The sequence below is a fragment of the Myotis myotis genome, unplaced genomic scaffold, assembly GCF_014108235.1.
Source record: "Myotis myotis isolate mMyoMyo1 unplaced genomic scaffold, mMyoMyo1.p scaffold_m19_p_8, whole genome shotgun sequence".
In the NCBI taxonomy this organism is placed as follows: domain Eukaryota; kingdom Metazoa; phylum Chordata; class Mammalia; order Chiroptera; family Vespertilionidae; genus Myotis; species Myotis myotis.
Genome location: NW_023416390.1, coordinates 14,937,199 through 14,964,591, shown reverse-complemented (window position 1 = coordinate 14,964,591; position 27,393 = coordinate 14,937,199). Strand labels below are relative to the sequence as shown.

Below are 27,393 nucleotides of genomic sequence, written 5' to 3'. Positions count from 1 at the left end.
TCTGTCTCACTGCCTACCACATTTATATACTACAATTTTGTTGTTGTTTTGTTAATCCTCACCGAGGATATTTTTTTCATTGATTTTTTAGACAGAGTGGAAGGGAGGAAGGAGGGGAGACAGAAAGAGAGAAAAATCGATGTGAGAGAGACACAACGATTGCTTGCCTCCCCAACATGCCCTGACTGGGGCTGAGGCTCGACCCTGCAACCGAGGTATGTGCCCTTAATTGGAATCGAACCTGGGACCTTTCAATCCACGGGCTGACACTCCAACCACTGAGCCAACCGGTTAGGGCATGCTACAATTTTTTATAAAAAGGTTTCTAAAGGTTTTTCCCCCCATCATTTTTATAGTAGTGATTGAAAAACATGTGCATAATTTCAAAAGTACAGAATGTAACATAATAAATATCCATAAACCTCTAATCAACAAAGATTAACATTTTTATTATTAGTCAGAGTTCTCCAGAGAAACAAAACCAACAGGATGTGCAAATATACATACTAGAGATTTAGTTTAACGAATTGGCTCACATGACTGTGGTAGCCTGGCCAGTCCAAAATCTGATGGGGTAGGCTGGCAGGCTGAAGACGAGGGGGGAGTTGCAATTCAAGTCCAAAGGCTGTCTGCTGGCAAAACTCCTTCTTGCTTGGGAGAGGTGAGTCTTTGTTTTTTGAAGGCCTTCAACTGATGGAATGCGGCCCACCCACATAATGGAGAGTAATCTGCGTCGCTCAAGGCCACTGACTTAAATGTTGATATCCATAAAGCACCTTCATAGAAACACCCAGAATAATGTTTGACCGAATATCTGAGCACAATGGCCCAGCCAAGTTGCTATATTAAATTGATCATCACAATTTGCTTTAAATCTTGTTTAAGAAATAAAACTGAAAAAAAAAGAAATAAAACTGAAGATATAGTTGATATGCCATTTATACTGTTCCCTGGGCACCCTATTCAACACTGATGATTTTTTTAAAATATTTTTTTTCTTTTATTGATTAAGGTCCTTATCCCTCCATGGCCTCCCTAACTCCCCCCTCCCCCCCGCTCGTTCATGCCCTCACCCCGCTAGTATCTGTGTCCATTGGTTACAAGTCCTTTGGTTGATCTATCCCCCTTTCCCCCACCCTCCCCTGCCTTCCCTCTGAGGTTTGATGGTCTGATCGATGCTTCTGTCTCTGGATCTGTTTCTGTTCATCAGTTTATGTTGTTCATTATATTCCACAAATGAGTGAGATCATGTGATATTTATCTTTCTCTGACTGGCTTATTTCACTTAGCATAATGCTCTCCAGGTCTATCCATGCTGTTGCAAATGGTAGGAGTTCCTTCCTTTTTATAGCAGCGTAGTATTCCATTGTGTAGATGTACCACAGTTTTCTAATCCACTCATCTGCTGACGGGCACTTAGGCTGTTTCCAAATCTTAGCTATTGTAAATTTACACTGATAATTTTTGTTTTGTAAACTTTTTTTGTGACTTCAGAACCCGTTTGACCCCATCACCTAAACTCCAATTTCTGGTTCAATGTTGGGGTAGGAACTGAAGACATGGTCTCACATTTGCCATAACCACATGGTCTTTCAAGGACCGTCTGGCCATAAGAAGTTGTGCATGGGCTCTATAGAAAACACTATTAGGAGCCATTGCACCGGGGGAATTCACTGGGAGTCGCTAGGTCCAATGTACTCAGAGCTCAAACATATTCAGAACACAAACCATCCCCATTCGGTTGGTTCTCCCCAAATAGTCTCACCCGCTATTATACAAGCCTGGCCTGTTTTACTTGCTAGTTTATTGCAAGGGTCGGTAAATGATGAATGCTGAAAAAACTCCCAAGGAATGAGAAGTGCCAGATAAACTCACGGTACAGTGCACTGGCCTCCAGACAGCTTTCTGCCCTGGAACCTGCTGGATAAGAGGCCTGAGCTCTGCACATTCTCGGATCCCTTCCAGAGCCTGGGACTCCATGACTGGTATTTGGAGTGATAGCGTCCCTAACTCCAGTTCTCTCTGATTTGCTGCGGTAGCTTCTAGGCTCAGAGAGACTGCATCTTCCTAACAGACATCAGGTGCAGTGTAAGCTGCAGATACCTGCGCAGCTGGCTCAGCCTTTAATCATGGAAAGAAGGCTCCTAAAGAAGGAGGTGAAAAGGCTCCTGTAAGTAAGACTGAGGATAACTCTCATTTACCATACTCAGCATTTGGTGGGTTTCCTGTCATGGGTGGTCTGATATTGGCAGGAGGGTAAACATCTCAGGAAGGTTTTATTCCTGCACTATCGAAAAAAAGCCAGACAATCTGGCCTGTGTCTCCGGCACCAGAGGCCTCACACGGGGTGCAAAGCCGGATGCTGAATCTCTAGGGAGGATGCTTCTGCCAGCAGCATGCTCATCCGAGGCATCCCTGTCCCAGAGCCCAGGATCTGGGACCTCAACCCTGACCGCTGTGCTGGGCGGGGTGTGCCTTTGGGAGGGCTCTGCTGGAAAAGATAGAGGGGAGATTTCTGAAAAATGTACTCAAGGGCCCAGCATTGAAATTGCAGCCTCTGCCTCTCTTATGGTCAGTCCGATCAACTCAGTAATTCATCTCCTGTTTCCTGCCATCGGAACTTTTATTTTTAAACAAACAAAAGAAAATATTAAGTCTCCCCATGGAAAAATGTTTTTTCTCCTGTGCTAGCTTTTCTTTGACTTGGTATTTTGTTAAGAGGTTGGTGAAAATAACAGCCGATATAAAAAGGACGGGAGGTGGGGGGGGGGGCAGCTATGTCCTATTTCATATGTATTATAGGCACAATAATAATGCCCTTTTCATCAAAGACTTCATCACAGTCCCCATCCAATGTGCTCTCTCCGCTGCTAAGATAATGATCTTGGAACAAATCCTTAAGAAACGCTGGAGTAAACTATGTGAGAATTCACATGTTTACAGGTACGTGTTTGAAGGCCAAACTATAATAAAGAACAAACCATAATCAGGAATGTTCATTCCTCCACCTAGAACTGGAAGTTCAAAAGGGATGTAAACGTAAAGTTATAGCCAAAGAATACATTTAGGGCACTCTAAATAAAGTACCATGGAATGACAGAGAAAAGAAATTGAGGATTTTTATCAATCTAAGTGTAATAAATCAGAAGAGTTTGAGAAGGCAGAAACAGACTTATCCCTCACAAGGTTACTTGCCCAAAGTGTGTGCCAAAGACCTTGACAACCAGAAGCGTGGCCTCATGGGAGCCCAGAGATGTGTGGAGGTGGACCCCAGGGCCCCTTGTCCTGCATCCAGTGCTCTTTCTTCCTGACTTTCCAGAGCAGCAACCCCTCTAGTCTCCTCCCAGAGCCCTTATTCTGTCCTCTGGAGGGATCTGAGGAGGACACACTAAACTGGACTCACTAATACATTTTTATGTATAACTCCTCCTATAAGGGTATTTGCATTCCAATGAGGAAAAGCAAAAGAATACATCTGGCCCGAAATTTATCAACCTCATTGACATTTTGCCTGAATTTCACATGGTTAGCAAGGGAATCTTTATTTTAAACAGCGGGTCTCAGTCCTTTCATTTTTGTGAACTTTTTCTGCATGTGGGGATTTATCATACTCCCTGCTTTCCTATAAATTCTGTGCCCACTATGTGCATTTAGTTTGTAGATAAATGTAGTTTAATTTCATTATGGTGAGACATTTTAAGCCTACCGCATTGCAGAATTGCCTTTGAAATCAAAATGGTGTTTTTTGGGTAATACAGTAGCCCAATAATTCTCCATATAAAAAGAAGGAATTGTGAACCCGGCTCCCAGAGCTGTCAGTGACTGCTCTTGTGTTTGGCGGGAGGGAGGGGCTGGGCAGGAACCCCCATCTGCAGATGGAACTCCCGTGTCATTTCCAGTGGTTCAATCCTGCTCTCTTGCTTTTAAGGGGAGATTATATTGGCATCAGACTTCGGGAAAAGGAATTTGACCCAAAAGGAAGAAGGCAACTCACCTTTCTAGATGATATGGTAAAGAAAGGCATGCGGGTGGAAGCCACGTCTGTGTTACATGTTAGTGAAGGGGACATAAGTACATAAAGTATGTAATAAACAAGGCTGGCCCTGGTCTTCTAGAACGGCCTCTTTCTCATCTCATCCTGGCATTCCCCACATGGTCTTCTCAACCCATTAAACTGAAAGCAACAAGAATGAGAAAATAAAAGTCATGTGACTTCTGCTATTGGCCTTAGAAAAGATAAAAAAGCAAAATGGGTGCAGGGGCAAATATTACATATGATGTTAACATTTTTTTGGACAAAATTAGCTATCATGTAGTTCTCAAGTATAATACTGGGTGGTTTTTTGTTGTTGTTGTTTGTTTGTTTTTTTACCATGTGCATTAATGGAGAAAACCAAAGAATTGAATAATCCTAAAATCCTTTCTATTATTATTCGTGTTGAATCTTAGGTTCATGTTATGTAATAAAAATTCACTTCCCGTAAGTTAAGAAACTGTGTAAAGATCTAATTCAAAAGAAACTAGTAAACCCTCAGCTTTTTATCCTCCCATTTACTGTCCTGGCACTAGCAGGGAAGAAAGGATCTCTCCCTCCTCCCCTTCTGTCTATCTGACTTCCCTGGGGGTAAGCGGTCAGGCTTGGTTTTCTTAAGTGCTTCTCAGTGCACTTATTAGATGGAGAAATTAAGTCAATTAGATAATTGCTTCTCAAACTTTAATGAGGTCTTATTACAAGGCCATTGTGATTCAGGAAGTAGGGGGTGGGGCTGGGAATTTGCATTTCTAATAAATGATCCAGTGTCACCAGTCCACGAATCAGTCTTTGGATTAAGTTTCAACAACTGACCAGGGTCCATTTCTTTCCTTTCTTTCCTCCTCCCCCCCCCCCCCCCCCTCCTCCCCACCCCCCACCTTCTCCTCCTCCACCTCCCTCTCTTCCTCCTCCTCCTCCTCCTCCTCCTCCTCATCCTCCTCCTCCTCCTCCTCCTTCTTCTAATTCACTTTTCAGTCTGGTTCAGCCCCTGGAAGAAATAGAAATAATCACATTGTTTTAAAAAACATGGGTATGAGATAGAACCTTAAAACCCATCTGAAAATGCGGAAGTCAAACTAACCTTCATTGGAATTGGTCCTCAGCTTTCCGTATGAGTCTCTTAGCAGGTCACTTAATCAGGTCTACCTCAGCCCTTTGCTCATGCTCACCCCTCCATCTGGAGGTCCTTCCCCACCTTTATAAACCCTCCCCCTCCAAGCCCCAGTTCCACCATAGCCTCCTCTCTGAAGCCTCCCAGGCTTCCCCAGTGGACACATCAGTTCCCCTGTGCCCCGGGAACACATTTCCGTCATTCTACTTACAGAATTAGGAACTGTTCTCTGGGTCCCTCTTCGTCCAACTGCACCTTTCTCTATTTCAAAATTTTAAGGGGTGGGGGCTGGGGGGTGGTGGGATTGAGACAAAAAGGGGAAAAAAGAGAAAGAACTCATGGACAGAGACAAGAGTATGGCGATTGTGAGGGGAGGGGAGTGGGTGGAGGTGGAAGAAGGTATGGGGGGGATAAATGGTGACGGAAATAATAAAATAAAAAGTAAAAAAACCAACAAAACTTAAAACTGAGGCCCACAGAACATCAATTGTTCACCTAAGGATACAGTACCAATTACTGGCCATACCTAGATGTGAGTCCAGATTCCCTGATTCCGAATGTAATATTCTTCCCAAGAATCTCTGTTTTTGATCCACAGGAGCCAAGAACAAACAAACAAACAACGACAATAAAAACAAACAAGAAAAACAACCCCTGCTCTAGTGGGAGGTGAAGGCAATGCCTGAAGATCTCTAGGATTTCTGTCTGAGCATCAGGTTACTGGGCAGAGCTAATGATCCTCACCATTGCGGACAAAATAGTAGAACAGGTTTAGCAGAGCCATTGTCACTGGGCCCAGGGAGGGCTTCGGCCAATGTCTAAGCGGGTTCCTTTGCTCTCTGTGCTTCCTGCTTCCAGGCGCACTATGACCTGGCCATCAGTGTTGCCTTGCAATGGCTGGATTGCTCGGAAGACTTAACTTGGCTGGAGTGGGAAAAAGTGTAAGTTGAAATAGTTTTTTTGTGTTTTTTTTTAATGCGTGACTATGAGGAATGAAAGAGGAAGTTCTAACTGGCATCTTCCACCGTGAGCACTCTGATGTGAAAACACTGCAGCGGAGTTCCCTCTGCAACCAGAAATCTGAAGAAACCCCACAGCTGTCAACCTGGGGAAGTCACCTAGTGTTTACATTTGTTACATCTCTGCTGATCGGTTTCCTTTTTTTTAAAAAAAAAAAAAATACTTTTATTGATTTCAGAGAGGAAGGGAGAGGGAGAGAGATAGAAACAATCGTGATGAAAGAGAATCATTGATCGGCTGCCTCTTGAATGCCCCACATGGGATGGAGCCCACAACCTGAGCATGTGCCCTTGATCTTAATCGAACTCAGGACCCTTTAGTCCACAGGCTGACGCTCTAGCCACTGAGCCAAACCTGTTAGGGCCTAATTGGTTTCTATCACATGAACATCTTTCTTGCATAGAATGTTCTCCCTTAGAAATAAGACAGTGCTTTGTTGTGCACAGGCCATGATTGCTCAGATGGCCAATTCTGTGGGGAAAGGCTACAATCTTTTCCTAAGGACCATCAAACGCAACTTTTTAAGCATTTGACCAGATATGTACCTGAGATGAGCTGTTCGAATTGTAGAATAATTTCCTTTCCAGGATTATCGGCATTTTCTCCCTGTGTGCCAGGCAGACACACTCAATTGGTAAGAATGTGGAACTAATGAGACCAGAATTGAGCAGCTTATTCCAGAGGCCAGTTATTTTTCTCCGTTCCATGGCCTTAGAACACACACCTGGCCCTGGATGGCTGTATCAGTTAGAGTGCAGTTATAATAAGCAGAAAATCCAGTTTGAACAGACTTAAGCAAGAGAGAGAGAGAGAGAGAGAGAGAGAGAGAGAGAGAGAGAGAGAAGGAGGGGGAGGAGATTTACTGCTTCTGTATTTGAAAATCCATGCGTAGCTCTGCCTGAGGCAAGACTTAATTCAAACTCAAACCACATCATCAAGACCTACCTCTTGACTATTTCCTCTGGCTAGACACTGTGCTTAGTTTCAGCCTACTTTATTGCAAAATTCAGTCCAGGGAAAAATGGATTTCTAAAAATCACAGAATTGTGTCTCAATAGCTCTGTTAACCCTGACTTGTCTGGGGGTGGAGTGGGGGATGGAAGACCGTGACTAGCTTAGTCCACAGTGTGTTTTCCAATCTTTGGAATCCGGGGGTATTTTCACCTCCCCTTGAAGCACTTAGGCTTACAGTGGAGTAAGGCAGTTCCCCCAAGCAAATTGCCACAAGAAGGGAAAGGATCCTGGTTGGCAAATCCATACTTGTCCACCATAGTGACAAGTCAGCCCATGTTTGATAGCTGTGAAAACTTGGATAGATGAGGGCAAATTCATCACCACTGTTGGAAGATTCAAAATTCAAAGATGGTGGGTTCATCATATCAGTTTTGTGAACAAGTGCAGAGAACATAGCACATGGCCATTGGAGATTACTTATGGATTATTATCACAACCTTAGCAGGTGTCAAAAACAACAAGAATAAACCCTCGATTCTTATTTATTCATGTTCCCCCTTAGGAAAAGGCCCTTTCGTGGCAGACCCATATACCCAAACCATAGAGAAAGAGAAGCAATGATCTTATCATCTTATGCTGGAATCTTAATGGTAAGGAAAAGAACACTCTTTGTATATATGAAGATGCTATATTTTCTATGCACATTTTGATATTAATGCATATTTACTTTCTCTTTAACCAATGCTTATAAATGTTTAAGATGTACTGATATTAAATGTTTCATTTTTTAAGTTATAATAAAAAGACTTTGACTTCTATATTGTATTGTGGAAACATTTATTTAAGGGACAAAAGACCCCAGAATGAAATGCATAACTAATTGGATTCAGCATATTCTGGTTTAAAATTTATTCAGAAGTTGTTTATTTAATGCACATGCTACACAGGCACAGTGCTGGACATCCTGGAGCTTTAACAGCTTTGTTTTGTGCCAAAAGAAAAGCCATGATATGATAATACATTTTGTTGTTGTTGTTGTTGTTTAACAGAACAGCATCCCAATCGAAGAAGTCTTTAAAATTTACGGGGCGGATTCTTCTGCCAATGCTGGTGCTACCAAGGTAGGGGTGACCTGAGTCTATCAATTTCAGGGATTTTTAGAGAACATTTATTTGACACGTTTATCATGTTGTACTTTTAGGCATCAAATAACAGTTTTATATCAAAACGTACAAAACCAGATGTAGCCATATCTTACTTGGGTAATAAATGTTTGTAAAATGCTTTCCTTACGTGAAGGCTCATAGGTAGACCCTCAACCACTGAGCAACACTGGCTGGACAACACTGTGCCTCTTTCAAACCATGAGATGTCACAAAAGGTATGATATGATTTGAGCTACAAAGATAAGATTCTGAGGATCACCTACCCCTGTGGGCCCCCCAAGCTCGTCCCTGCTCAGGCCTTTCTCTTGTGGGCAGGTCAGCTGCACTGAGGACCCCCTCCGCATCTTAAATAAGGAATTAGCAGAACCGCTCAATGGACATATAGCACTTCAATTATAGTAAATTGTAGGAGCGATTTTAAAACGGTCCTAGGGGCTTAATAATTTCAAAAAATTTTAACTAAGAGATGGGTTGCTATAAAAAAAGTTATTGCCAAAAGTTCCTCTCTAATTGCTGCATATATCTGAATGACCTTTGATTCCTTCAGATAAAATATCTCCTAAGCAACAGCTAACATCCTTCCCAAGCAAGAGCTTTTAAAGCCCTGTTGAATACTAATCAGATTATGTCGAATTTCCAGCCACCAGAACTGCCCACATGATACAATGTGAGCACTGTGCACAGCCCTGATGGCTTTCTCCAGGACTATTTGCTGCCACCTGGTGACAGAAAGGCATCATGGGCCCAGTATCATTCACCAGTTTTACTAGCTTCAGGTTTTTCTCCTGGTAGGGAGCTGTTTTTGCTGATAGGGAGCCATTTTTCTGCTCAGGACCTTGGACCCATAGAAGTCAACCAAGGGCCAAGTAAGTGAGGGTTACACAAATAGCTTCAGATAGATATAAACTGTCCTACTCAAATTGAACCTGGAGAAAAAAGAGCACAAGTCTCCCTTCAACAAATAAAGCAAGCAATACAAATATTCTTCAACTCTATTTGATGGAGAAAGGGGAAGAAAGAAAAGAGAGGCCTTTACACACATCTGCCTTCTTTTCCTCCGCCTACCCCTTTCTATTGGAAGAAATTTTTGTTGAATGTGCTTTGGACATAATTTGGCACTCAAGAAGTACTTGAATCAAGAAATAACAATCATAATAATACTGTTACTATGCCACAATGAAGCTATGAATAAATAGCATTAAAGTAAAAAAGATATGATTAACTCTAGATTTAGGATTTGAATTTCATTCTGCATTTAAACGCTACATTAACTGCTTGCATGCGTCATCAGATTATCGGGACTCAGAGCATATCTGACCTGGAAGTGACCTTTAAAATCATCAGGTTCGATCTGCCCCAGTAAACAGGGCAACTGGAGCTTGAAAAGCATCCGTCTTGTATGTTCTAACTGCGTCAAGAATGATGTATGGCCGAAACCGGTTTGGCTCAGTGGATAGAGCGTCGGCCTGCGGACTGAGGAGTCCCAGGTTCGATTCCGGTCAAGGGCATGTACCTGGGTTGCGGGCACATCCCCAGTGGGAGATGTGCAGGAGGCAGCTGATTGATGTTTCTCTCTCATCGATGTTTCTAACTCTCTATCTCTCTCCCTTCCTCTCTGTAATAAATCAATAAAAAATATATTTAAAAAAAAAAAAAGAATGATGTATGGCTTGCCCTAGCCAGTTTTGCTCAGTGGATAGAGCATCAGCCTGTGGACTGAAGGGTCTCAAGTTTGATTCCAGTCAAGGGCACATGCCCAGGTTGTGGGGTGGATCCCCAGTACGGGCGTGCAGGAGGCAGCCAATCAATGATTCTCTCTCATCATTGATGTTTCTATTTCTCCCTCTCCTTCTTCTCTGAAATCAATAAAAATATATTTTTAAAAAATAACTTCATAAGTTATATAAGTGTCTAACCACTAAAAACAAACAAACAAACAAACAGGAGCCAATTCTCTCTCTCTCTCTCTCTCTCTCTCTCTCTCTCTCTCTCTCTCTCTCTCTCTCTTTTGTATCTGGCATATATTTACCCGAAGGGCTATTGCTATTATAGTCACAATTGCCCCATACTTATATAAAGCCTCCTTTCAATTACTTTCAGTGTTATAGGGTCACCTTTCTGAATAGATGTTGTGCTTCTGAGGTTAGAGGCCATAGTTTATGTTTAATTCCTTACAATGCTGGATATGAAGTGAACTCTCAATCAATATTTTTGCCATTTGAATAAAAGACTGAGGTCAAAAATAAAAGTTCCCCTGCTGAGGTGGCTCTAAACTGTTCTGTTGGTAAAGAGAACACATCCTCATTTATTGTTTAATACTGGCTTCCTGTATGATACAACCAAAAGCCCATAATAATAATAGTGAAAAATCGAAGTTTACTTCTCAGGTAAAAAAATAAAAGGAATCTGGAGGTGGGCAGACCAGGGGTGGTACCACAGTTCCACCCAATTATCAGGAAGCAGGCTTCTTCTGGGTCTCTGCTCAGTCATTCCTGTTGAAAATGACAAAATCCTATCTAATAAAAGGCTAATATGCAAACTGTCCCCTCGACCGGGAGTTCAACCGGGAGTTCGACCAGGGCCAACCGCCTGCAGCCCCTCCCCTCTGCTGGCCCTGTCCCTGATTGACCCCCTCCATCCCAATTGGGGGCCAGGGGGCCCCCAGCCATGCACGAATTTGTGCACCGGGCCTCTAGTAATATATAAATGTAGTCCCTTTCTTTAAAAAAAAAAGACACTCCCCCCACCAAAAATACCCCACCTGTATATAAACTACACAATTATCTTGGAGTTCAAATTTCTACCTACTTCAAAGATGATATCAATTACGTGGGAACTTGCTCATTGGGAGTGCAGTCATTAAGAGTTTTGAATGATAGAGATAGAGCAGAATATTTTCTACTGACCTGGAAATCTAAAACTAAGTATTTGTTTTGTTGTCCTTGCCTTTTTGTTTTTGCCTCGGTTATACATCATGCAAGGGTGTCCTGTTGATGAGATGGCATCTTTGTTGACATGCATAAAAAGATTTGTGTAATCAACTTTTACTCCTGAAACCTAAAACCTGAATCTCTGTCAGTGAGAAAGCAGAAAGTTGTTGATCTTGCAGGGGGTGTTAATCATTTAAGGCCTCTTGGCTCTGATTCATTATTTGTCAGCAATTACTCAACCTTTTTCTGGGAGATGAGGCAGGATTCCCTAAAGGAATTGATGGCCAAATTGTTGCCATGGGTAATTCTATACAAAAAAAGAGAACTGAGTCAGGGAAATAAATGATGCTGCTGATACATATAAATATTTATTATTATTAATTTTAAGGCTACTATATTATACTGTGTACCAAACACTACTCTAAATACTTTACATACGCTAACTCTTTCACCCCTACCACAATTCTATAAGGTAGGTACCAGTATCATTATTATCTCATGAAGAAACAGGCACAGAGAAGTTAAAAGACGTGCCCAAGGTACATGTCTTATACATGGTTCAGCCTCCATTCCGAATCAGCCAGTTTGACATCAAAGTCCATGCTGTCAACCACTTATTGCCTTGACTAGAAGCATAGTTCAACTAGTCAATGACATCTGAGTGCCTACTATATGCTAGGCACTCTCTAAGGCTCTAGAGATAAAAGATTAAATTAGTTAATCAGCCTCTCTCCTTCCACCCTTCAATCCATTCTCCACAAAGCAGCCAGAGTGATATTAAAAAAAATAATAAAAAAATTAATTAATATAGATATATATTTCAGAGAGAGAAAGGGGAGAGAGAGAGATAGAAACCCAATGATGAGAGAGAATCATTGATTAGCTGCCTCCTGCACGACCCCTACTGGGGATCGAGCCCGCAACCCGGGCATGTGCACTGACAGGGAATTGAACCGTGACCTCTGGTTCATGTGTCAACACTCAACCACTAAGCCACCCAGCTGGTTACTCCCTAGCACATCATCTGTTTAGTATATTTATTAAACTTATCATGATGTATAATTACCCAGGTTGCCTAATAGTTTAGTGCAGCTGTGGACAAACTACGGCCCGCGGGCCGTATCTGGCCCGTTTGAAATGAATGAAACTAAAAAAAAAAAAAAGACCGTACCCTTTTATGTAATGATGTTTACTTTGAATTTATATTAGTTCACACAAACACTCCATCCATGCTTTTGTTCCGGCCCTCCGGTCCAGTTTAAGAACCCACTGTGGCCCTCGAGTCAAAAAGTTTGCCCACCCCTGGTTTAGTGTCTCTCCTCACTCAGCTCTTAAAGCAGAGCCTGGACCATGATAGGTGCTCACTGAAAACTTGTTGAATGGATGAATGAATGAATGGACAGTTCTAGCCTTGAGTAAGTTTCCAGCGCCATGCAGCCGACAGTGGATTACAATCACAACACACTGGGTTTGTTCTATGTGAGTTCAAAAAGAGCTTTGAATTCACAGATGAGAGTCAGTAATTCTGCCTTGGGGTGGAGGAGGGGGCAGAAGGCCAGTATAGGAGCGCGAAGGTGTGGAGACATTGGGCACATTTCTCAGAAAAGGTGATATTTGAGCTGCATCTCAAAGGAAGAGGAGGGGCCTTCAGGAAAAGAGCCCCTGGGCAGAGAGGAAGGAAGTAGCCACTCCAGGTAAAGGGAACTCTGGGGAGTATCAGGGTGATTCTAGGCAGGAGGGACCCAGCCTGGGAGGAGAAGACAATGTGTGAACGTGCCTGACAATGAAACCTGGGCTGCCAGGTGACTGGTAGGAACGTCTAAGGACTGTGGGCTGGGTACGCAGGCCAAGTGCCATAGGCAGCAGGCAGTAGCAGCACAGTGTGTGCAGCGTTTCAAAGGAGGACTGTTTGCCTTTCAGGTTCCCCGAGCTCCACCTTCCCGCCTCTCCTTGCACCCTTTTGCCATGTTAACAGCACCCAGAGCAGCAGAATATGCCCGCAAACAGAGTAAGCCTGCTTACTTCCATCCGTTAGAGAAGTTTAACACGGGAGGGGGACTCACAACGCCAGGTCAGAGGTGGCATGGTAAGAACAGCTCTCTGGGTGAATGCGAAAGAACCAGGAGTACTGACGGCTTGATTTCCCTCAATTGTCGAAACCAGGGAAGTATTTCTTAGACGCCTTGGTAATGGGAGCAAAACACTCATGAAGGGAAAGATCTAGAACTGTGGGTGGACTCCTTTTTTAAAAGGTGTTTTTGTTGTTGTTCCTACATGTGTCTCTAGGTGTCAAGCTAAGAAGGGGAGCAACGAATAAAAATGCCACCAGCAGCTCTAGGAGGGAAGCAAATGCCACGGAACAGAAATCATCAAAAAAGTTACCTTTGGACACACAGCCAAAGAGCAAAGTAGGTCTAAAAACACAAATTGGACCCAAATGATACCAGATGTTGGGGAGTACTTTACTTATATTGTAGTTAAAAGTCTAGCCTTTAGAATGAGATGTTCTGGGTTTGAATCTAAAGCTTACTACCTACCATCTGTGTGACTTCAGGTAAGTGACTTAGCCTCTCGGTTCCTTAGTTGTCTCTTCTGCAAAATGGGAAGAATGATGGTATCGCCTCTTAACCCTGTGGGATGATTATCTGAGATTATACATGTTAAGAGGTTAGAACAGTGCTTGTACAGAGTAACCCTAAATAAATACTAACCACTATCATCTTTTAGCTTTTGAGAAACGCAATTCACAAGTTAATCAGCTGTTATATTATGGGTTTAAGTAAGTGTGTATGTGCTTATAGTAAAAATTTCAAACAATACAAAAATTACAAGTGAAATCCACACCCCTTTCCTACTACTTAGAAATAACCACTGTTAATATTTCTTGTTGATACTCAAATATTACTATACATTGTATGTCCTACTACTGATTTTTTAGAAATAGCCAAGAAATAAATTAAATAAACAAACATCTTTATTAAAGTAATAATTATTTTATAAATGTATGAGAAATATACTTTCATGGTTTATTGTTTAAAGTAGTTTTTCATTTTATATATTTGAACTTTTTAGTCTTTTTCTTTATAGCTTACTGATATTATATCATGTATTTTAACTGATAAACAATTTTATAACCTCAAGATGAAACAATGTCTTAGTCAGGATTTTCTATATATTTCCAGCCACTGCCTTTTTTCATAAAGTAAGGGAAAAGGAGAAATTATTTGTTAAAACTCCCAGTATTCTGGAAAACAGTTTTAAGTATTTCTTTTAAACTGTATTGGTATTAGTACCTCATTTATGAATAGAGATGGGTATGAGCAACATCACATCCTAGGAAAGTGTCAATATTGGGCAGCGTTCTAGGACATGAATTTGGAATGGACAGAAAACAGCATACTCTAGTGATTAAGAGTGTGGATTCGGAGCCAGATAACTAGATTTGAATCTGGTTCCTCCATTTAATAACTTGGGTGAATTATTAAGTGAATCTCTTGTGCTTCGTCTATAAAAGGTGGATGATAACAGTATGTACCTCATGGGGTTGTTACAGGGACTGTGAATAGACATGGAAGGGCTTAGGAAGTGCCAGGACTGTCACAGGCAATAACGCACGTGCCCCCTTATTGCCACTCCGGAGGAACTCACAGCATCATGGGAGGGAAGAAGGATGGTGAGAGGACAGTCTGGGGGATCTGGTTTCCATTTCCACACAGAAGGGGCTTGGATATCAACGCTCCACTCTAACAAGTAAAAAGCTGAACAGACTGGAAAATCAGCAACTCTTCTTGGAAATGAAAGAAAGGGGAAGGCACAGGGTACACTGCTGCCCCCAAGAATAAGGTGGACTGATGGATGGGTAGAGGGATAGAGAATTGCCCTGATGTATGTTAAAGCAAACACGGAAAACTGTTTACAGAATTAGCAGGTTATGGGCATATGTATCTCATGGTTCAATTCTTTCAACTTTTCTGTATGAAAAATTTCATAATGAAATTTATGAAGAAGAAGGAAAGAGACAGAGATTGTCAGAGTGGATCAAAAAACAAGGCCCAATTATATGGTGTGTATAAGAAACCTATTTGAAATATGAAGACACACATAGATGAAAAATAAATGGATAGATAAAAATATGCCAAACTAACACTAATTTTTTTTTTTTTTAAAAAAAAGCAAAAGTAGCTATATTAATTTCAGACAGAGCTACTTCAAAGCTAGGAATGTTATCAGGGATAAAGAAGGGAAGTGCATGATGATAAAGGTTTATTCTCCAAGAGGCATAGATTCCTTAAGTAGTCACTGAACAACAGAGCATCAAACTCCATGAGGTAAAATCTCATAGAACTGCTGGAGAAGCAGATGACTTCACTGTCCTAGTTGTAGACGTCAACACCCCCCCCCCCCCCCCCGCCGTCAGAAATGGAGAGGGAGCAATTTTAGTTTAAATTTAAACCAATATACAAGAAATTCAAAGTAACATGCTGTACGAATAATACACAACCGCGAAAGGGCAAAGAAATGATTTGCTTCAGGTGTGGTCCATCAAATGAAGTATTACTTTAACTATTTTATTTTATTTGGAAACAATTTTGAGCCTAGGGAAAAGTTGCTAGAGTATGACAAAAAACCTGTGCATACATTTGACTCACATTCGCCAACTGTTAATGTTTTGCTCTATTAGCTATATCATTTTTCTCTCTGCCTCGCTATCTTCCTCTGTTCCTGTCTCTTTCTCTTTGTGTATAGATATAGATACATATTTTTTCTGATCTATTTGCAGTTACATCACCATCTCATTTTAACCCCATATAATTTAGTGTGTACTTCCTAAGAACAAAGTCATTCTCTTGAATAACCATAGTATAGTTACCAACTTCAGAAAATCTAGCATTAATACTTTGATCCAATCTACTGTCTATATATAATTTTGTCAATTGACCCAATAATGTTTTTTAAAACATTTTTTTCCCTTCTGTAGAGGATACATTGTGGGACTTATTGTATTTAGTTGAAAAATATAACTCAATTTCCAAATGTCTCAGAACAGTTCCATGGAAATTCTTTGGTACCTACATTCATCTTAACCCATCATGGTCAATAACTTAGTACCTGATACTTGACCTTAACTCCCTGTAGGTTGAAAGCTACTGTCTGTGTCCATGCTTGATACCAAAATCCTCTTTTTATTCTGCAGGTCACTTAGAAACTTGGACTTGCACCCTGGGACTTCACAATAAAGTCTCTGGGAGAGGAAAAGAAACATCATCTCAAAACTGCAGCTCTTGCCAGCATATTTTTCTTTACAGTTAGCTTTGATGCTAACTGCATTGCAGTGTTATTTTTGGATGTTGAACATTCTTTTCGTAGAGTCATATTATACGGCTACATTTGGGTTTTTAAAATGTGTGTATTTTATGCTACTTCATTGTGAGTGGAAGACTGTTAGTTGGAGAATTCCAAGAATATATAGTATTTCTATGTCAGAGCAGGCTGGCTTTTAGCACATTTTACAAATGTGTAGCATTGGATAGTGCAGAATGGTGGAGTAAGAGGCAGTTTTCCAAACTTTCAATCCAAAATAAAATTAATCTATCATTTGCCTTTACTATGTTGTCACATGGAAACATGTGCAATCCTTTCAATAAAGCATTATAAGAAAATGGGTGTAGGCTTTCGTTTAATAAAATATCATGATTAGAAACATTGATGATGAGAGAGAACCATTGATCGGCTGCCTCCTGCATGCCCCACACTGGGGATGGAGCCCACAGCCTGGGTATGTGACCCAACCAGGAATCGAATCAGGATCTCCTGGTTCATAGGCCGACGCTCAACCACTGAGCCACACCAGCCGGCCTCTTTCTTTCTTTATTTCTTTCTTGTCCTTCATACTATGTACCATGAGGTAAGTACTATAAAATAACTCATCCTCTGAGAGCTTATGTGGCTACGAAGTGGACATTCTCAGTCCACCAAGCTTTGCTCCCTCCCCCAGCCCTGGGAAGCAATCTATAAAGCAATAAACTTCCCAGTCATGGACCCAATGACCATAAAAGCCTTTCCCCTGATCCTTATCACAAGTTGACTACCAGCCGCCGATTTCTAGTTACATGAAGTACAAAGGGGAAGTTAGTCGCTGTGCCTTAAAGCATCTGTCAAAACTGGCAAAGACCAGCATCCAGATTCGTGTCCTGTACTCGACTGGCACGTCGTGGACAAAAAGAGAATTTAAGTTAGAGGGTCTCTGTCAAGGGAAATTAGTGGGTGCTGGGCATTCTGCTTCCCCAGGGCCCCTCTGGAATTCTGCGGCTCTTCTAGAAAGGTATAGATTTTTCCCTGGAAATACATGGGGCGCAATTGAATTATGTGTGGAGACACAAGCGTTTCAGGTCAAAAGTTCAGACTGATGTGCTGATAAGTTTAGAAAAACACTGGGAACCGGATAAAAGCCACTGTAGGGGCCCAGCAGGACACGTACAGGACAGCGTTGGAATATGCCAGAGAATGAGGGCAACTCCACAGGCATTTCCCCTGAACGCAGCATGGAAGAGGGCTCCATGAAATCCCCTCCTCGCCCGGGCCCCTTTGTGCTGCTCCTGCCAACGCAGCAGCCGCCCGCGATATAGACCCGCTGCCCGCTGCCACCCACCCACTGACCTCGCTGCATCCCAGCCAGCCAGCCATGGGGAAGGTGAGCGGGACACAATGAAATAAGATGGCGGTAAAACCCCTATACAAGACCGACTGGGGGCAAATGATTTCCCTGGGCTGTTCTTCCTTGCAGATCACCTTCTATGAGGACCGCGGCTTCCAGGGCCGCCGCTTCGAGTGCAGCAGCGACCACCCCAACCTGCAGCCCTACCTCAGCCGCTGCAGCTCCATCCGCGTGGACAGCGGCTGCTGGATGCTCTATGAGCGCCCCGACTACCAGGGCCCCCAGTACTTCCTGCGGCGCGGCGACTACCCGGACCACCAGCAGTGGCTGGGCCTGAGCGACATGGTCCGCTCCTGCCGCCTCATCCCCCAGGTGAGTGTGGCCTGCGGGCGATCAGGCTGCGGGGGGGAGGGGGGGGGGGGGCTCAAGTATTATTGAGGGGCATTAGGGTGAAGGTTTCCTTTAAAAGCACCCAAGGATTGCCCTGGCCAGGTAGCTCAGTTAGTAAGAGCATCATTCCAATAGCCAAGGCTGGAGGTTTGATCCCTGGTCAGGGCACAAACCGATGTTTCTCTCTTTCTCTCCCCCCCTTCCTCTCTCTCTTTCTCTCAAATAAATAAGTAAAAAATTATTTTTAAAAAAATAAAAGCACCCAAGGATTAAGTGGGCTTTAGATACTTGCCTAAGCTCAAATAGATACTTGCACAAAAACAGCACAGAATATGGGGAAGAATCCACTTAGGGAATGACTCTGTTTTGTTTTTAATTTTTGTTACCAATAGGTCAATGAAAAGTTGTCTGCAATAAATGTAATAACATTAGAGGGATATAAAGCAAAGCCTGCAAATGGGAAATTGGTTGGACAGAAAAGACAGTATTTCTAACAAACTAACGTATACCTATAGTAAGGGAGTTGATTAGGAACGAAATTATTTCCACTGTAGACTAGTAGAAATGGAGAACTCTATTGTTAGTGTAGGCTATTCAAAGGTAATGTCCAAGTGTTGGGAAAAGCAGTTGTTCTTAATTTGGAAAATCAGCTGAATTAGGATTCAAGTGACTAAACTAATTTTCACTGAAGTATGTGATTTTTAAAATCCTACTTTAGTGGTAAATTTATATGTATATAAATTCAGGCGATAACACTCATATTAAAAGAATACTAGTCAAACACTTTACATTATCCCCCTAATATGGGTTTAACACCTAGGAATCAAGGAGTTAGGTAATTAGGAGTTAAGAAAATAAGATATTTGAGCTCTAGATGGATTCTAACCCAAACATTGGATCTCTTAAAAATTTCGTCTCCTCGATCTGAAATGGAGAACAGGCATGCAAACGTTTGTTAATGTGAGTAGGACACAAACCCATACACAGCAATCTTAGAGCCTCAGGTTTTACATGGACAATCCCACGCCCCAACCCACCAAGTTCATCTGTTGTTTGCTTGCTTCTCTCTCTGTGGGTGGAGCAGACGGGCTCCCACCGGCTGCGGCTGCATGAGAGAGAGGACCACAAAGGCCACATGGTGGAGCTGAGCGAGGACTGCTCCTGCATCCAGGACCGCTTCCACTGGGGCGAGGTCCGCTCCCTCCACGTGCTGGAGGGCTGCTGGGTCCTCTACGAGATGCCCAACTACCGGGGGCAGCAGTACCTGCTGAGGCCCCAGGAGTACAGGCGCTCCCACGACTGGGGGGGCACGGATGCTAAGGCTGGCTCTCTGAGGAGGGTGGTGGATTTATACTGAAATCGGTTCACGCTACCATTTTCTCAGTTTGGAACCTAATAAAGTATTTCGTCTGTATTGTTGGCAATTGCTGGCTTCTGTTTTTCTTTCGTTGTGTGCTAGTTAATTCACCGGTCAATGGTCCCTGACAAAGGAAGCATTTCTAGAGGCCTTTAAGGAGTGAATACGTAGGAGGGGGTTCTAGAAGAGCTTTAAGGTAAAGTCTTGAACAGGTTCAGAAGTGGGGGTGGAGAGAGGAGGTAGCTTGCCTGAGAATTGAAGGCAGGTCAGCATAGAGAATTGGGAAGGGCGACTGGGGAGAACAGAGCTTCAGCCTCTGCTTTGAGGAACAACAGTCTTTTTGATCCAAGACATGGTTGGAGGCCACAGAGGGTCAGCGATGAGTGGTGAAGAAAAGCCCCCATGGCAAAAAGCCTGATTATACTACATGAGGATTTTTGCTCACTCTCAAGCACAGTGCTATGTAACTGATGCCAGGGCTGCCATTGGCCACTGCCAAACTTTTGGACTCAGTTGCAGAACCTCCTTCCTTGTCTAAAACAGCTTCTGATTGGGGTGCACCTCTTGGCCAGGACAGCAGCTGGGCCAAATACTGCGTGAAGGGCAGAAACTGCACAGCTGTACATGACACCAGCTAATACAAATAAATGGATGAGATACACGTTACTATTTCTTTTTATTATCTATGCTCATCCGAGGATATTTTTCTGTTGGTTTTTAGGGAGGGTGGAAGAGAGAGAGGGAAAGACAGACAGAGAAACATCAATGTGAGAGAAACATATCAACTGGTTGCCTCCTGCATGAGCCCTGACTAGGGCCTGGGCCGGAGAGGAGCCTGCAACCAAGGTACATGCCCTTGACCGGAATTGAACCTGGGACCCTGTGGTCCAAAGGCTGACACTCTATCCACTGAGCCAAACTGACTAGGGCCATGTTACTATTTCAAATAGATGATATAGTGTGCCATAACACATGAAAATTCTTTTGCTATAATAGAACAATCTCAAATCTAAAGACACATTGAAGAAAGCCGTAATTTTGGGCGCCCTTTGATTGAAGTTAAATCTGCTTGCTCACAAGCAAAGCCCTGTATATTAAAAATATTTTTCATTCATTTCATCAGTAGAGAATTAATTCATTTTTAAGTTGAAATTTTCCCTCCAAAGCAAAAACCTCCCATAATCTTACTACTTTACAGATTCTATATATAAAGAAGTGGAGGGAGTCCTTCTGATCCCTTCTTCATTGCTAACACTTGTTTACACGGTAAACACCCTTTTCAAAGTTTTCCCTCATTTTGTAGCTATCTCATAAAACACATGCTCCCCCCCCCCCACACACACACAAATGGAATCATGCTGTGTATATTATTCTGCAACTTGCTTTTAACATGTGATATGACATGGACATAAATCTAGGTCAGTCCCTTATTCTGTTAAGCAGAAGCATTGTATTCCATTGTTGGGAGTGTCCCTAGATTATCTCACCATTTATCTGCTGGTGACGGGCTTTTCCAATGTTGGTTTTACAAACAAGGCTGCAAAGAATGTTGCACATATACCTTTATCCACACATGTCATAATTTTTGGAGGATGGAGACCTAGAAGTGAGACTGCCTACTCACAGCACAAGATATTTTTTTATTTAAAAGACTTTGCCCAACCCAGCCAGTGTTGTTCAGTGATTGAGTATGGACCTATGAACTAGAAGGTTATGCTTTGATTCCTGGTCAGGGCACATGCCCAGATTGTGGGCTCGATCCCCAGTGTGGGGCATGCAGGAGGCAGTTGATCAATGAGTCTCTCTCATCATTGATGTTTCTATTTCTCTCTCCCTCTCCCTTCCTTTCTGAAATCAATAAAAATATATTAAATAAATAAATAAATAAATAAAAGACTCTGCCCAATTACTAGCCACCAGAAATTATAACTTCTTTGAGTTAGAGTCTTCACCATTTATTGAGCACCTGCCATAGGCTTGCCAGATGTGGCACTGGGGATGAAAAAACAACCAAAACAAAGAAATGAAAGGCATTGTCCCTACCACCACAGAGCTCTATAAAAAATACTAAATATGAACATGGTGGCTGGCAGCCACGGACCTGGAGCAAGCAGGAGGCTTGGATGCCCCAATGATGGAGGAAGCCAAGCTTCCTGGCCGGCTGCTGCCTCCTCTCAAGACAACAAAATTCAATTATAGAAGGTAAATAGAAAACCGATTCTGAGAGAACCAAGATGGTGGCATAGGTCAACGCCGGAGTTTGCTGCCTTGAACAACTACTTCAAAAGTGAAACTAAAAAACGGAACGGACATCACCCAGAACCACAGGAACACTGGCTGAGTGGAAGTCCTACAACTAGGAGGAAAGAGAAATGCATACGGACACTCAGAGGAGGCGCAGTGCTGAAGTCAGATTCTGAGGTGCAGAGTGCGCGGAGCGGGCTGGCGGCGGAGGGCGCGGTTGGCGTTTTCAATCGGGAGGGAGTCGCAGACTCTGAGCTCCAGATACAGGCGAGTCTTTAGGGACCCAGACTCAAATGGGAGAAGCGGGACTGCCTGGCTTCGGTCAGAGCGAGTGCAGCTTTCTCTCTGAGCTTTGCAGCGGGTGCTGGGACTCAGAGAGGCAGAGCCCCTGGGGACAGGACTGAGAGCCGCCATAACTGCTCTCTCCGGCCCACCCTGTTGATCCTGTGTGACCCACCCCGCCCAAGCCCTGCACAGAGGTATTTGCCAGATAGCCCCAGGCAAAGGCTAGATTAGCACCTCCCTAGAGGACAGAAGTTCTCTCACTGCAGACACAGCTGATTCTCATAGCCACTTGGCCTGGAGGTCAAACCCTCCCTGGTATTAGCTACAACAATCAAGGTTTAACTATAAGACTGCGCACAAAGACCACTAGGGGGTGCACCAAGGAAGCATAACAAAATGCGGAGACAAAGAAACAGGGCAAAATTGTCAATGGAAGATATAGAGTTCAGAACCACACTCTTAAGGTCTCTCAAGAACTGTTTAGAAGCCGCCGATAAACTTAATGAGATCTACAAGAAAACTAATGAGACCCTCGATCTTATATTGGGGAACCAACTAGAAATTAAGCATACACGGACTGAAATAACGAATATTATACAGACTCCCGACAGCAGACCAGAGGACCCCAAGAATCAAGTCAATGATTTGAAATGCGAGGAAGCAAAAAACACCCAACCGGAAAAGCAAAATGAAAAAAGAATCCAAAAATGCGAGGATAGTGTAAGGAGCCTCTGGGACAGCTTCAAGCGTACCAACATCAGAATTATAGGGGTGCCAGAAGATGAGAGAGAGCAAGATATTGAAAACTTATTTGAAGAAATAATGACAGAAAACTTCCCCCACCTGGTGAAAGAAATGGACTTACAGGTCCAAGAAGCGCGGAGAACCCCAAACAAAAGGAATCCAAAGAGGACCACACCAAGACACATCATAATTAAAATGCCAAGATCAAAAGATAAAGAGAGAATCTTAAAAACAGCAAGAGAAAGAAACTCAGTCACCTACAAGGGAATACCCATATGACTGTCAGCTGATTTCTCAACAGAAACTTTGCAGGCCAGAAGGGAGTGGCAAGAAATATTCAAAGTGATGAATACCAAGAACCTACAACCAAGATTACTTTATCCAGCAAAGCTATCATTCAGAATTGAAGGTCAGATAAAGAGCTTCACAGATAAGGAAAAGCTAAAGGAGTTCATCACCACCAAACCAGGATTATATGAAATGCTGAAAGGTATCCTTTAAGAAGAGGAAGAAAAAGGTAAAGATACAAATTATGAACAACAAATATGCATCTATCAACAAGTGAATCTAAGAATCAAGTGAATAAATAATCTGATGAACAGAATGAACTGGTGATTATAATAGGATCAGGGACATAGAAAGGGAATGGACTGACTATTCTTGGCGGGGAAAGGGGTGTGGGAGATGCGGGAAGAGACTGGACAAAAATCGTGCACCTATGGATGAGGACAGTGGGTGGGGAGTGAGGGCGGAGGGTGGGGCGGGAACTGGGAGGAGGGGAGTTATGGGGGGGGAAAAAGAGGAACAAATGTAATAATCTGAACAATAAAGATCTACTTAAAAAAAAAACAAAAAAACAAAAAAAAATACTAAATATGAACACTAAATAATAAATATATAATCATGTGACAGAATCAAGTCCTGCCCAAGTATTACTTAATACATAGGCAATCACTTTTGTTTATCAAGTACTTTTACTTAGTACTTTTAAGTCATCCTATCTAATAAAAGACAAATAGGGTAATTAACCATACCTCCGATACGCTTCCCATTGGCTAATCAGGGCGATATGCAAATTAACTGCCAATCATGCAGCTGAAGCGAACATGAGGCTTGCTTGCTCCAGTGATGGAGGAAGCCAAGGTTCCCCGCCTGCCACAGCCGGCTCTGAGCCTGAAAGCAACAGCTCTGAAAGCAACTATGTTTCAATTATAGAAGCTAAACAAACCCCAGATACCTGCTTTCAGCCAGTCGAGGTCTCAGAGCTGGAGCTGCAACAGTGTTTCAATTATAAAAGCCAAACAAACCCCAGAGACCTGCTTTCAGCAGCCGAGGCCTCAAGCTGGAGCTGGGCCTCAGAGCTGGAGCCGGCTCTCAGCTCCAGTGACAGCCATAGAAGGTAAATAAATCCCAGAATAAAAAAAAAAGAAAGAAAAAAAGGAGAAGTTGGGAGCTTCAGTCGCCCACCAGTCTGAAAACAGCCCTCAGCCCCTCACCCAGACTGGCCAGGCACCCCAGTGGGGACCCCCACCCTGAAGAGGGTGCAACCAGATGCAAACGGCCCTCAGCCCCTCACCCAGACTGGCCAGGGACCCCAGTGGGGACCCCCACTCTGCCTTTGTCCTTTCAGCTGGGGAACTGGAGGCCAGAAAAAAGCAGCTCACCAATTCTCTACCACTTCCTCCTCTCACTGTCTTCCTTTCTTTTTGCCCCTCCTTCCACCACCACCCTCCATCTCCTCCTTTCTGCCCCTTTATTCTTCTGTCTAGCCCACTGGTCTTAGGGTACTAGCAAAATGAATTTTACAATGTCCCCCTCTTGCTTTGGAGACATTTTAACAATGACCCAGAGCTACAAAAGCTTCTGTGCCAAGAGGGCTTGAGACTCACATATAAATCTTCTCAGGAAGAGAAATTCTAATAACAATACAAACATTTTGTAAATGACTTATTTTCTCTCATGCAAAATTACAATGAGCTTGCAACCCAGCATGAAATGGCCTTTTTCTTCCTTAAAATTTCAAAAGAGGAATGTGAGAAACCAGCCTCCAACCACATTTTTTACGGTCAGTTTGTGCCTTTACTTCTGTAAAGGGTTCTGAGAATAATAACGATGGATGACAGTTAATGGCAGATAAGGATGAAGAAGCTTGAGTCATACTACTTCAGTTAAAACGGAAATGTCATGTGACAAAGAAGAGTACAACAGTTGTAAAACTATCTAGTATTTAATGAAGAACACTATATATTTTCCAGTTTTGAGATAGAACTGACATACACCACTGTAAAAGTTTTCAATGTACAGCATAATGACTTGGCTTATGTATAAGAAACATTATCTTGAAAGTGAAAAAATTAGCTTGATCCAAGTAGCTTATACACTAGACAAATTAAATCTATTACTTACAACACCTGTGAAAAAACTGAGATTAAGTTAAATTAAAAAACATGGCCAGGGTCCCACAGTTAGAAGAGGCAAGGATGAGACTGTAGCTCAGGCTTGTTCCAGGTTCTTAACTGCTATGCTGGCCCTAATGTGGGGAGTTCAATGGAGGAATAATTTCTGAAATAACCCTAGGGTAGGATTTTGAAGCCTTATAACAAACAGATCCCCCATAAAAATGTTCGCTATATTTTTCATATTCTTTAAATCAAGTGGTTCTCAGTATTTTAGATTTCCCAGACCAATGGGGACCAACACAGGATCACCAATTTTAATGACGCCAAGGTCATTTAAAATTAAAAACAAAACGACACAAATGTAAAACAAATGTAAGCACCATCTATTTGTACATTCTTTTATAAAAGAAAAAAAACCCCATTTACAAAAGGAGATTTTTAATCCCCAAACACACAAGTTGCTAATAAAGTATAGTTCAGACCAAGAGATAATGCTTGCGAACTTTGATGTACAGTTTTTTGTTTTCATTTGGTAAAAACTGATAGAAACTGAGTAGAGTTCGAAAACTCTTGTTTGCGATTGCCCTCAGTACCTTCAGGGGCCAGGGAGATGATGTAAATAAGTGCAACAGCCTCCTATAAGACAAAAAGGAGTGATGAGGAGTGAAGGGAAAGTGTGGACTAACCCAAAACATTACAGAAACAGCCCCGCCAGCATGGCTCAGTGGTTGAGCATCGACCTATGAACCAGGAGGTCACATGCCCGGGTTGTGGGCTCAATCCTCAGTGTGGGTCATGCAGGAGGCAATTGATCAGTGATTCTCTCTCATCATTGATATTTCTCTCTCTCCCTCTCTCTTCCTCTCTGAAATAAATAAAAAAATATTTTAAAAAATTACAATAAAAGAAATATCTAAACACTGGGCCAACCAAGTAAAACACATCTCCAGGTCCACAGCCCTTGGGGTTACCAGTTCTCATTGTGAAAACTGGGAAGAGCCACAAACAATGAACATCACAGCAGTCCCCCACGAATCCTCTAAGTCTAACCCCATGAAATTCCCTGGTTTCATGTGAGCCCACAGAACCCAACCATGAAGCCTGAAGCTTGGAAAGAATGGAGAAGAAACCCAACAATGACTAATATAAAATTTTCTCTCCAACCCAGTGGAGATAAATAAGACTTAGATTCTTAAACTATTTTGAATTATAGAAAATAAGAAAGTGCTATTTCTCAGATACGTCATTTTGTAGACTATTTACTCCAATTACACGAACCATTGCCCTGCATGCAGCAAACTCCTAACGTGAACTAGTTTCTTTTTCCTTCACTTTTGCTTGAAACCACCTGAATGTTTAGGGAGTGACAAAGGGTTACTTACTTCCTGGACTGGAGCTCAGACAACAGAGATCCTGTTCCTTATCTCCTGCTCTCCCTCCAAAGACAGTCCCCACCAGTCATTCCTGACAACTAGCACGGAGCGCTGCTCCTATGCTGCAGGTGTAAGGATTCTCCGGTCTTAACGTATGTTCACTCAGCACACTAAGTACAACCTGGAGCTTAGGTCTAACTCACATTTGTCACTCCCAGAATTGTGGAGAGCATTGAAATCAAGCCACATCTTGGCCCAAGCCATACATTTTTCAGTTCTATGAGAAGGGTAGGGTTTTTCCCTTCCCCCACTCCCACTCCCAGGCTGAAATAAAACCTTCTTTCTTCTTAGTTTATGAAAAAACAAGCTCAAAGTCCCTTGTTTCAGTGCCCCAAATGTATCTTACATTTCAGTTGTAACTGGTCAGCGGAGGTGGTGGTCCCCACAGACTCCCCCCCCCTCCGCACACACACACTCCTCGATAAGCCCTCTGGGACTCTTCGCATTTGGTTCTCTCTCATCTTTTACTGTTTTCATCTGTCGACACTCTTCCCACAGAAACAGTTCTCAGTAAAATGATGATGTAAAAAATTTTTAATTATTCTATTTTTTAAAATTTTCATTAAAATGATGGTTTTTAGTCTTTAGATTCTGGCTGCTTATTTTTCACTATAAGTAACTTTGGAAACACATGCCTTTATGTAGTGAATAACAAGTACTGAGCTCATCATA

The 27,393-nt window shown here is 42.5% G+C and overlaps 2 protein-coding genes across 5 annotated transcripts; both read left to right on the top strand.

The window, feature by feature from the left end:
* Nucleotides 1–1,488: 1,488 nt before the first annotated feature.
* Nucleotides 1,489–16,999, top strand: CUNH2orf80 (chromosome unknown C2orf80 homolog). Of its 3 annotated transcripts, XM_036320536.1 has the most exons (9): nt 1,500–2,170; nt 2,832–2,943; nt 3,929–4,010; nt 6,003–6,085; nt 7,681–7,768; nt 8,168–8,239; nt 13,135–13,222; nt 13,501–13,622; nt 16,409–16,999. In XM_036320536.1, exons 2-9 carry the CDS (start codon nt 2,879–2,881, stop codon nt 16,415–16,417), a joined length of 609 nt encoding a protein of 202 aa, XP_036176429.1. In that variant the 5' UTR covers nt 1,500–2,170; nt 2,832–2,878; the 3' UTR covers nt 16,418–16,999. The 3 variants fall into 3 exon arrangements, with proteins under 3 accessions (XP_036176428.1, XP_036176429.1, XP_036176430.1); XM_036320537.1 differs by lacking the exon at nt 2,832–2,943; XM_036320535.1 differs by lacking the exons at nt 2,832–2,943; nt 13,501–13,622; nt 16,409–16,999 and having other exon boundaries at nt 1,489–2,170; nt 13,135–13,493.
* Nucleotide 17,000: 1 nt separating this feature from the next.
* LOC118661975 (gamma-crystallin C) lies at nt 17,001–19,676 on the top strand. 2 transcript variants are annotated; one of them, XM_036320539.1, is made up of 3 exons: nt 17,001–17,905; nt 17,999–18,241; nt 19,344–19,676. In XM_036320539.1, exons 1-3 carry the CDS (start codon nt 17,897–17,899, stop codon nt 19,614–19,616), a joined length of 525 nt encoding a protein of 174 aa, XP_036176432.1. In that variant the 5' UTR covers nt 17,001–17,896; the 3' UTR covers nt 19,617–19,676. The 2 variants fall into 2 exon arrangements, with proteins under 2 accessions (XP_036176432.1, XP_036176431.1); XM_036320538.1 differs by having other exon boundaries at nt 17,001–18,241.
* Nucleotides 19,677–27,393: the final 7,717 nt, after the last annotated feature.